This window comes from Artemia sp. Qi Xiang Cuo, chromosome 13, assembly GCF_049724085.1.
Source record: "Artemia sp. Qi Xiang Cuo chromosome 13, ASM4972408v1, whole genome shotgun sequence".
In the NCBI taxonomy this organism is placed as follows: domain Eukaryota; kingdom Metazoa; phylum Arthropoda; class Branchiopoda; order Anostraca; family Artemiidae; genus Artemia; species Artemia sp. Qi Xiang Cuo.
Window position 1 is genome coordinate 60,524,747 of NC_142806.1, and position 11,615 is coordinate 60,536,361.

Here is an 11,615-nt window from a genome sequence, read left to right on the forward strand (position 1 = left end):
TTTACAAGTGAATCCGTTTTTGGGTTACGGTCATCAGAGGGCGAAATAAAAAAGCTGTTAGTTTTTTTGCTCTTCTGGAAGTTTGCAATTATGAAGGTACGAGCTTTTGATAACCGACTGACGTTATATTAAAATCCAATTGGAATTTTCTAAATATTTCCTAGCTATATTTCGCAGTGAGTTGTATTTCTTGAAAACGGCATCCAAATCAAGGATTTGTGCAATATTCTATTTTTTGCTTTCTTTGAATTCAGAGAAAATATACATAGTATATCTGTTTTGTTTACTCTTGCAGTATTTATTTTAGGCTATAAAACCAGTTATGTTTACACAATTTAGCTCTCTTTCTATGCGTCTAGTCATTAATTCGAGTCAGTCGTTAGAATGGGCTCGCACATTGAGGTCCAAAGAACAACACTTGTTCTCGTGTCTCTTGTCGCCGCTTTATCTCTTATTTGCACAGGTCTTGGCGTTGCTTTGAATAAATATGTAGTTTATACTGATACCGACACCCCTCCTCCAGGCACAGAAGGAAGTACCGTACCCACTACAATGGCGCCAACGGAACCATGGGAGAAAGAATACCGATTACCTGGGGATGTAATACCAATCCACTATGATGTTTATCTCCACCCAAATTTAGAGACTGACCTATTTAGTGGCTATGTATCCATTCAACTTGATGTACAGTCACCAAGAACATATATTCTTATTCATACTAAGTTGTTGGAAATAACTGAAACTATTGTAGTATCTGATGATGAAAGCACACATTTCCCGCCAATTAATAGAGCCTTTGAGTACACACCAAATGAGTTTTGGGTTATAGAGTTTTCGACTGAAATCCCAGCCGGAAATTATACCGTAAATTTGAAATTCAATGGTAACTTAAAGAATGGGATTGTTGGACTGTATAAGAGTGAATATACCAACGACAAAGGAGAAAAACGGTAAGCTCTTTCTTTTTCGTTTCTTACGTTAGAAAATGGGGCTATCCTCTGAAAATTAGTGTGTTTTTTTTCGATATTTTTGACAGCATGATTAAAATAAATTATAAACTTACTACCTGTTTCAGGACTCATAGAAGTTAATTACACTATCAAACAAAGCAAGAAAAAATTCCAAAAAGCACATGAAAAATAAAATAAATTCAAAATGAAAACTGGGAAATTCCCAGTACATGATTACATTTCCAAGAAGGGGTCCGTTTCTTTCTTTTTTTTTGTTTCTCTTATAAATTTATTCTTAAACAAAACAATATTGTTGGAATAATATAATATTGGACAATAGAGCCGAAGTCGAGGATGTAGTCAGTCAAAAATGTTCTAAGCTCTTTCTTTTTCGTTTCTTACGTTAGAAAACCAGACTTTCCTCTCAAAATAAGTTTTTTACTATGCTTTTGAAAATATGAGTGAAGAAAATTTACTAGTTTGGATCAACATAAAACATACCAGAAACTCTGGTTTTGCCCCTTCTTTCTCCGTGTCTACGTTTATTTAAAAATATTCTTAGCCCGTTGGAAGGATATTGGAGGTTGACTATACATACAGGGACGGATCGAGGGAGTGGCCACCCCCTTTTGCTTTAGTGTAGTTTAACTTCGCGTGGTTATGACTTGAACAGATTTTTCGACTGATCATGAATATACTGCAACCGTGGGACATCAGGTAATAAAATGAGGTGCCGAAAGGGAATCATAAAAATCCCACGGGGTGGTAATACGGGGGTAACACAGGGCTTCGGGTTGATAGTTGGGTTATCAGCAGAAGGAAAGTTTGAATCTCAATCCGAATATAACCAAGTAGCCCTGAATAATAAGACAAAGTTCAAAGGTTTGTCTTTAAAATACCAATGAAACGGAAATGTCTCTTCATTAGGAAATTGAAATAGAAATTTAATTTATCAACCTCTGTTTTTTATTTGTTTTTAATGATGAAGTACATTTGTCGCTAAAAACAGACATTTGTGACTGTCTACATTTGTCACTGCTCTATTTTTTACTCTGTTTTTAATGATGAAGTACATTTGTCACTGCTAAAAAATGTTGGCAAAGCAAAAGCGTTTAATGTCTAGCAAGGGTCGATCCATAATGAGATTTAGTTGACATCGAGGTTCAGCTACCACCGGGCGCATTATTTATCTGATTGTCTCAGGCACGTACGCTGTGATTTTCTTTGAGGGGGGGAGGAATAAGAAAAAAACCACAAATTTTAATTACCTGGAATAAGAAGTACCTCGAAACTCCGGAAAATTTAGAATTGGGGGGAGGACTCCGACGTTCTCTGCCCCGATGTTTGACCGTACGCTTAAATTTTTATGCAGTTTTCATTCCTGTACAACTATTAAATAAAACTCTGTGGCTATGGGCTGATAAAGAAATTCTCTAATTTAATTGCTGGCTCTAGCCAGCTCCAGAATTTAACTGGATCACATTGTGAACAGGTCTAGGTTTAATGTGAGCTAAGCTTTGACATAGGCAACATCTTGGAGGCGGATAGATATCGTTGCTAATAAGGCTTTGATTTCGACAACTGTGAAGCTAAAATAAAAGAAAATTGGCTGTTTTAATGTATCTGTCGTGATTCTTTGAAATAATTTGTCAAGCTTGCTAGGGCACTCGCTCAAAAACTACCATAGCAATGTGCAACCGCTTAAAGGTTAGCTTTTGGGGTTCTAGGTACGAAAAGATGATGCCAGGGTCTTAGGGCTTACGTTGACAGATTTTTGGAAAAATGGGTGAAACTTGCTAGGACACTTGGTATATAGCTACCGTAGCAATAAGCAACCGCTTAGAGGTTAGCTTTTGGGGCGCAATGTACGAAGAGACGATACCAGGGCTATAGTTCTCAAGAGACCCTTGTCTGTGTTTGAAGAAAGTCAGACTGTGTATCCAGATTGTCAAGAAACGAAAAATCCATATTATACGGCAGGATTCCAGACAGTATACTGTTCACAACGCTCGCGATTTAAGGACAACAGACAATACTGTTGTATACTGTTGAAAAGTTGAAAAGGGCTGTTGAAAAGGGCTCATTCGATTGAAAACAGAAAGGGCTAATGCCCTTTTTATAGTCAAAAGTGATTTGAGGGCAACTAATCCCCCTTCCACTCCCACCCTCCCACGCCAACCCTCCCATTTCTGCTCTTAAAATTTAACCAAACCAATTATCGAATTTTCTCATCTTTTGTTCCTACAATGTTTTTTTGGCACCTAAATTAACCAATATCCCTCGCAAAGCCTTGATCAAGGAATTCTCTGGACTGCTCTAGCTGTTTAAGCTCTCACAGTAAGGTAGAAACTTCTTAAAAGTTGTATAGTAATAAAAATTGACCGTATTCCAGTTCAACGCTGCAGTATCGATTTATTTCTTTTGTCCGTTTTCATCACCATACCTTTTAGGGTAGGCTCATGTTACCAAACAAAAACTGCAAGTGCAAAATAAAAGAAGAATACTCCATTTTTGAAAAGAAAAACGAAATTTCTTGTAATTATTTGCCGTAGACTATCAAACAGTTCGTGGTAACGAACTGTAAGTAAGGAGCGACCCGGCTCAATGGTAACCGAAAATCTAGAAAACGGTATTTTGATACAAATAGATACACCAAAAGAATCACATTTTAATGCTGATTTCAAATATATAAGTTTCATCAAGTTCTACCTATCAAAAGTTACGCGCCTGAGAAAATTTGGCTGATTTTTGAAAAAAGGGGGAAAGACCCCCTAAAATTAATAGAACCTTAATGAAAATCACACCATCATATTCCGCGTATCAGAAAACCCTACTGTAGAGGTTTCAAGCTCCTATCTACAAAAATGTGGAATTTTGCATTTTTTGCCAGAAGAAAGATCACGGGTACGTGTTTATTTGTTTGTTTTTTTTTTTTTTTTTCCTAGGGGTGATCGTATCGAACCAGTTGTCGTAGAATATCGTGGGAGGGCTCATTGGAATGGAAATTGAAAGTTCTAGTGCCCTTTTTAAGTGACCAAAAAAAATGGAGGGCAACTAGGCCCCCTCCCACGCTCATTTTTTTCTCAAAGTCACCTGATCAAAATTTTGAGATAGATATTTTGTTCAGTATGTTCGAAAATATTATAAGTATGTCTTTTAGGATGGCTTAATCCCCCGAAGTTCCCGGGGGATTATGTGGGAGTTTTTTATGTGGGAGGATCTTTCCATGAAGGAAGTTTTCATGGGGGAAGGGACATTGCTATGAAGGGGACGCCGGACTTCCCAGCATTATTTAAAAAAAGATCATAAATTTAATAAAAAAACAAGTATTTCAACTGCAACAGCAGCAACATCGAAACTTTAAACGAACAGAAAATATTACATATATAATTGGGTTCACCCCGTAGTCAATGCCTCGCTCTTTAAGCCAAAGATTTTTTAGTACTTTCATAAGAGCTATTTATTCTAATTAACGGCCTTTGTGAATAAGCGGTCATTTCTAAAGAATTGGAACAAAATTTGAACTTTCGCTCAAAGAGCAAGGTATTGACTAGGGGGCGAACCCCCTAATAAACGTATTAAAAATATATGAATATAGAAGTTCGTTACGTAAGTTAATTCGTAAGTTACGTATATTTATTACTAATAAAAACGTTCGTAAATTAAAGTAAACACGTTTCGAGAAAGCCATTTAACTAAACAAAAGTAAATTAACAAGACAATTTTGCTTTGATTATTCATGTCCGGTGAGCCATGATCAAAACCTGTATTCATTCAAAAGCGTTCAAAAATTAAATAAAAAAAACAAGTTTTTTAAACTGAAAGTAAGGAGCGACATTAAAACTTAAAACGAACAGAAATTATTCTGTATATGAAAGAGACTGTCACCTCCTCAACGCCTCGCTCTTTACGCTAAAGTTTGACTCTGTCTCACAACTTTATTTTTTAAAAAAATAAAAAAATTTATCGTAAAGAGCGAAGCGTTGAGGAGGGGACAGCCCCTTTCATATAAAGCAGAATTTCTGTTCGTTTTAAGTTTTAATGTCGCTCCTTACTTTCAGTTTAAAAAACTTTTTTTTTTTTATTTAATAAAATTTTAGAGCGAATGAGTTTCTCAATATTGATTTCTCAAGTGAACATCCTAGCTGAGTAGTTAGCGTGCAGAACTTGTAATTCTATATACATTGGGGCTGGGTTCGAGTACTAGTACTGCTGATTATTTGGTTTGGTACGGGGGCCAGCGGCTTGACTCTGTAAGCTCAGCCAGATTCGACGCAGCTCTAAACGCGTACATTGAGAAAGCTGAGGAAAGCAAATCGGAAGGGTGCGTTAAAGTAAAGGATGCCCAGCCCCCAGCCCCCACTGCACTCACTGGCTCTTCACTTAGGATCTAGTGGCGTTTCTTCATTTTTATTAAATTTATTTCATATTTATTTCACATAGTGACATTTCTCAAACCAATTTTTACTTTTCTGGATATGTTTATTCACTTGTGTTGACATCTTTGACGTTTTTGACGTTTTGACGTCTTAAAGAGCACAAATGTCACAAATGACGTCACAAATGACGTTTTGACGTTTTGACGTCTCGAAAACCTTTGGCCAGATAGTAGCCCCTATTCCATAAAATCGCAACGTTTTCAGCAAACGCATTTTGTGTGAATACAGGATAGATGCCAGAATCTCTTTAATTTCTATATAAATTGAAAGACAAATTACAACTTAAGTTTATATGGAGTATCGTGTGACTGTGTCGCAATCTCCAAAGAATTGGAATCGGAATCTTCTTTAACATGTCTACTTGCTGTAAACTGTCTGCTGGAAGTCAAAAGAGTGAAGCTCGCTTGTTGTTTCAAAGCCATGAGAGTAATAATTTAAATTTGTCGCTAAAAACCGCTAACCAAAGATATTCCAGATCCTTTTTCCAAAATTTGCTGCGAAATCTTCAAACGGGCAGTAGCATTGTTGCAGTGAAATTTTGCGACTGTAGTAGTATTGTTAAGCTGAGCAATATTTGGTTGAAATGGCACATTAATTTCTTAAAAAAAAAAATACCAGAAAAACCCCGGAACGCCAAAATAAACTAAGATACTAGCACATAATTAGTATTTGCCATATATTATTCAGTTTCTTTTTCTTTAGCATTGGTAAATACTGAGCTTAAACTCCTTCAGAGCTCAGCACATGAGTTTCAAGGTTGCCACCCGGCGAAAAAAAATCACTAGGTTTTAGTGATTTTTACGTTATTTGGTGATCTTCTTCAACAATCTAGTGATTTGTGTGCTCATTTAGTGACTTTTTAAAGGCTATATAACCCTGATGAGGCAGGCAATATAACCTTGATTTTTAGGCAATACAACTGATGAGTTTCTTTTCGCTAAACTTTCGAACTTGTCTGAACTTCTGAGAAAATTGAAATGCAAGACAGGTTTTTGCCACAACTTCGCACAAGTGATACCGGAAAAGTTTTGTATTTTGCTCAAAAATATCTTGAGGAACGGTGCAAGTTGAAAGCGGCTCTAAGTATCTTACAGTTACTGATGACGGTGACAAATTAGGCGCAGGGTGATCCAAACTAATCCATCAGCAGGGTTCCACCCCTAGTGATTTATTACTATTTCTTGTGATTTTTTATATTGCCTGAAAAATCACTAAATCAGCACATAATGCAATAGATTATTGAACAAAATCACCAAATCAACCAAAAAATTACTAAAATCTAGTGATTTTTTCACCGGGTGGCAACCCTGTCCATCAGTTGTGTTGATCTCGTTCAGGGTCAATTTGTTTTTGTTTCCTTTTTCGATATCAATTCCTATTTAGGATATTATTCATTTCCTATTTTCGTTTCTGTATTATATCTGTTCCATCATTTCCTTTTTAGTTACTTCCTCTTTTTAATATTACTTAATATTTGCTATGGAACACGGTAAATTTTTCGTTATTCATATTTTTGTCTTACGAATAAAGTAAACATACCACTCGATGCCTTTTTTTATGCTCTTTCCAAATATAATAATCATTTTTGTCGGAAATTTACCCCACCCCTATATATACCATTGCAGGGTATATATTTGCACATTAGGGGGGTGAGGGGAAAGTTTAAACTTACCTTTCATTTATATCAGAAATAAAAATTATCCCCACCCCCCTAATGTGCAAATATATACCCTGAATATATAGGGGTGGGGGTAAAATTCACTTCCGACAAAAATGATTATTATATTTTGAAAGAGCATAAAAAAGACATCGAGTGGTATGTTTACTTTATTCGTAAGTCAATAACATGAATAACGAAAAATTTACCTGGAACATATTCAGAGCGAAATATGTATTTTGAAGCGTGCTGTAAAGGGGCCAAGAATTATATCAGTGAAATTAACTTACCAAATTCATGTGTTTCAATTTTGTTCTTTCTAGTCTCTCATCAAACAGTTCGTGGTAACGAACTGTAAGTAAGGAGCGACCCGGCTCAATGGTAACTGAAACTCTAGAAAACGGTATTTTGATACAAATAGATACACCAAAAGAATCAGATTTTAATGCTGATTTCAAATATATAAGTTTTATCAAGTTTAATTTTACCCGTCAAAAGTTAGGCGCCTGAGAAAATTTGGCTGATTTTCGAAAAAAGGGGAAAGACCACCTAAAAGTTATAGAACCTTAATGAAAATCACACCATCATATTACGCGTGTCAGAGAACTATACTGTAGAGGTTTCAAGCTCCTATCTACAAAAATGTGGAATTTTGCATTTTTTGCCAGAAGAAAGATCACGGTGCGTGTTTATTTTTTTTTTTTTTTTTTTTTGTGTTTTTTCCCCAGGGGTGATCGTATCGACCCAGTGGTCCTATAATATCGCTGGGGGGCTCATTCGAAGGGCAATTAAAATTTCTAGTGCTCTTTTTCAGTGGCAAAAAAATGGAGGGCAACTAGTCCCCCTCCCACGGTCATTTTTTCCCAAAGTCACCTGATCAAAATTTTGAGATAGCCATTTTGTTCAGCATGTTCGAAAATATTATAAGTATGTCTTTTAGGATGACTTAATCCCCCGAAGTTCCCGGGGGGAGGGCTGAAAGTTATGAACTTTACCCAATGTTAACATATAGTATTGGTTATTGGGAAGTATACAGAAGTTTTCAGGGGAGATTTTTCCTGGTAGTGGGGGGGGGGAGGGGGTGGGTCGGGTGTTGTGTGGGAGGATCTTTCCATGAAGGAAGTTTTCATGGGGGAAGGGACATTGCTATGAAGGGGACGCCGGACTTCCCAGCATTATTTAAAAAAAGATCATAAATTTAATGAAAAAACAAGTATTTCAACTGCAACAGCAGCAACATCGAAACTTTAAACGAACAGAAAATATTACATATATAATTGGGTTCACCCCGTAGTCAATGCCTCGCTCTTTAAGCCAAAGATTTTTTAGTACTTTCATAAGAGCTATTTATTCTAATTAACGGCCTTTGTGAATAAGCGGTCATTTCTAAAGAATTGGAACAAAATTTGAACATTCGCTTAAAGAGCAAGGTATTGACTAGGGGGTGAACCCCCTAATCAACGTATTAAAAACATATGAATATAGAAGGTCGTTACGTAAGTTAATTCGTAGGTTACGTATATTTATTACTAATAAAAACTTTCGTAAATAAGATTAAACAAGTTTCGAGAAAGCCATTTAAGCAAATAAAAGTAAATTAATATGAAAATTTTGTTTTAATTATTCATGTACGGTGAGCCAAGATCAAAACCTGAATTTATTCAAAAACGTTCAAAAATTAAATAAAAAAAAAACAAGTTTTTTAAACTGAAAGTAAAGAGCGACATTAAAACTTAAAACGAACAGAAATTATTCTGTATATGAAAGAGACTGTCCCCTCCTCAACGCCTCGCTCTTTACGCTAAAGTTTGACTCTGTCTCACAACTCTATTATTTTTTAAACAATGAAAAACTTTAGCGTAAAGAGCGAGGCGTTGAGGAGGGGACAGCCCCTTTCATATACAGAATAGTTTCTGTTCGTTTTAAGTTTTAATGTCACTCATTACTTACAGTTAAAAAAACTTGTTTTTTTTTTATTTAATTATAAAAAGAATCCATTTTAATGCTGAAGTTGATAGCTGTTCAGTGTGTTTTTTTTTTGCTTTAAATGAAAGTGAAATCAAATTCACAATAAAAGACGAGGGCCAAGTCTCGTTGAATAAATTACTGTTGTGTGCTTAGACTTAGTAATTAAAACTTGACAGCCATCTATTATCTTATACTGCTGATCGATATGTGTTTAAAAAAAACTTCATTTATTTTATTTTGTAGCTACTAGTTTGGCTGGGGGCGGTACTGGTGCATTATACCGACACTTCTACAAAGTCAAGTTTGATTAATGCTAATGAAAATAAAATAAAATAGGATGAATATATAATAGTTTATAAACAAATTTGGGCTATATATTTGCACATTAGGTGTGTGCGGGGGGGGGGGGAGTATATAAAAATTTTTCTCTAACTGTGAATCGAACCCGGGTTTTCCGCCTGACAGTCAGGAGTCTCGACCGCTGCACTAAAGAGACACAATTGTACTTGTTTTTAGTAATGGGAATCTATTTTTGACGCAAGCAAAACTTGATATTTGTTTTTTGGAAACAGTGGAAGGAGTGATCAGATTGAGCTGAAATTTCGAAGATAAGCTCCCAGGAAAGCTTATCCTCTAAGTTTCAGCCCGATCAGACAACGTTAAAGGGGGGTTGTGGTGGGAAAAATTAACATGGGCTAATATAGGAAAACGATGTTTTTTGTAAATGTAAATTCGGGGTATAATTTTTTCGGTCTGAAAATATCAAAAGACCCTAACAGGTCAAATTCCGCTTCGAATTAGTCCTCATTCACTCGGATCAGTTGACAACTGTGGCCCGTAGGCGTGGATAAGAAAAAAAAAACGAAATGACCTTTAAGTGGCTACATTTGGTTTTCTGAAAACCGGGAAGGAGTGATCGGATTTAGCTAAAATTTCGAGGATAAACTCCCGGGCCCTAGGAAAACTTAACCTTTAAATTTAAGCCCAATCGGACAACGTTAAAGGGGGGCTGTGGTGGGAGGGTCAAAACTTCTGGCCCAGTTTACCCCATGAAGATAAAGTCGGAGGAGGATGAAACTTTGCAAGTTTCTTAGTTTGAGCTTGGGCTACAAAATGCGATTACCGCCGTCTCTCTGCGACCTCTAGGACCTGAAATCGCTTAACAGTGTGGTGGGTTGCCTCTTTATAGAGGCACAAGTGTGCCTCCTTGATCACTTTCAACTATTAAAAATGGCACAAGCCCTTCTCATTTCCAGTCGAATGAGATTTTTTTGAAGTTTCTACAGTATCACTATCTATAAAAACCTTATATACCCACAGGGCATAACTTACCACCCTTACCCTGAGGGCTTTGAGGGGGTTATATCCTCAAAAACTATATATAAAAAACTTTTAACTACGTTGACCAAAATGGCTATCTTAAGATTTTGATTGGATGTGTTTGGGGAAAAGGTGGGCGTGAGAGGGGGTTAGTTACCCTCAAATCACTTTTGTCTATTAAAAGGGGCACTAGCCCTTTGCATTTCCAATCAAATGAGCCCTTTTTTAAGTTTCTACAACATAGCTTTCAATAAAAACCTTATAAACCCCCAGGGCAGAACTTACTGCCATTACCTTAAGGACTGTGGTGGGCGTGTCAACCTCAAAGATGTAATTTCAAGACATTTTGACTGCCTTGAAGAAAATGGCTATCTCAAAATTTTGATTGGATGTGCTTTGATACATGATGGCCGTGGCAGGGGTGTTAGTTGCCTTCCAATCACTTTCAACTATTATAATGGGCACTAATTATTTTTATTACCAATAAAATGAGCCATATTTTAATTTTATATAGCAACACTTACAAAAAAAAAAAAATAACAGCCCCCCCGGGCCTAACTAAAAAAACGTGCACAGAGGGCTGTGGTGGGGGGGGGGGTCAAAACCTCATATAACTTTTTTAAATAATTTTTCACAAATTTTAGTAAATTTGCACGTCTCAAAATTTTTATTGGATGTGTTTGGGGAAATGGTGGGCGTGAGATGAGCGTGAGTTGATCTCCAATCACTTTCAACTATTAAAAAGGGCACTGGTCTTTTCCATGTTCAATTAAATGAGCCCTTTTGAAGTTTCTACAAAAACGCTTTCAATAAACACTTATATTCCCCCAGGACAGAACTTACATCCCTTGCTCTGAGGAATGGGGGACGGGTGTCATCCTCACAGACCTAATTTCCAGAACTTTCAAGTGCTTTTAAGAAAATTGCTATCTCAAAAGTTTGATTGGGTGCGGGTAGGGAACTGGTGGGCGTGAGAGGTGGGTTAGTTGCCCTCCAATATCTTCCGACTATCAAAAAGGGCACTGGCCCTTTCAATTTTCAATCAAATGAGCCCTTTCTGAAGTTTCTACGACAACGCTTTTTGTAAATAAAACCTTTTATTCCCCCAGGGCATAACTTAAGACCCTTGCCCTGAGGGCTGTGGGGAGAGGGTCATCCTCAAAACCTAATTTCTGGGCTTTTAAACTATGTCAAACAAAATATCTTTCACAAAATTTAGATTGGATGTGTTTGGGGAAATGGTGGGTTTCAGAGGGGTGTTAGTTATCCTCCAATTATTTT

The 11,615-nt window shown here is 36.6% G+C and overlaps 1 protein-coding gene across 1 annotated transcript in view; it reads left to right on the forward strand.

Annotated features, from left to right (window-relative positions):
* The first annotated feature begins 384 nt into the window (after window positions 1–384).
* LOC148945499 (glutamyl aminopeptidase-like) overlaps window positions 385–11,615 on the forward strand; it is a 146,255-nt gene continuing 135,024 nt past the window's right edge. The window contains exon 1 of the mRNA XM_089099323.1: window positions 385–950. Within this exon, the coding sequence (XP_088955449.1) occupies window positions 385–950 (566 nt within the window). The remainder of the gene's footprint in view (window positions 951–11,615) is intronic.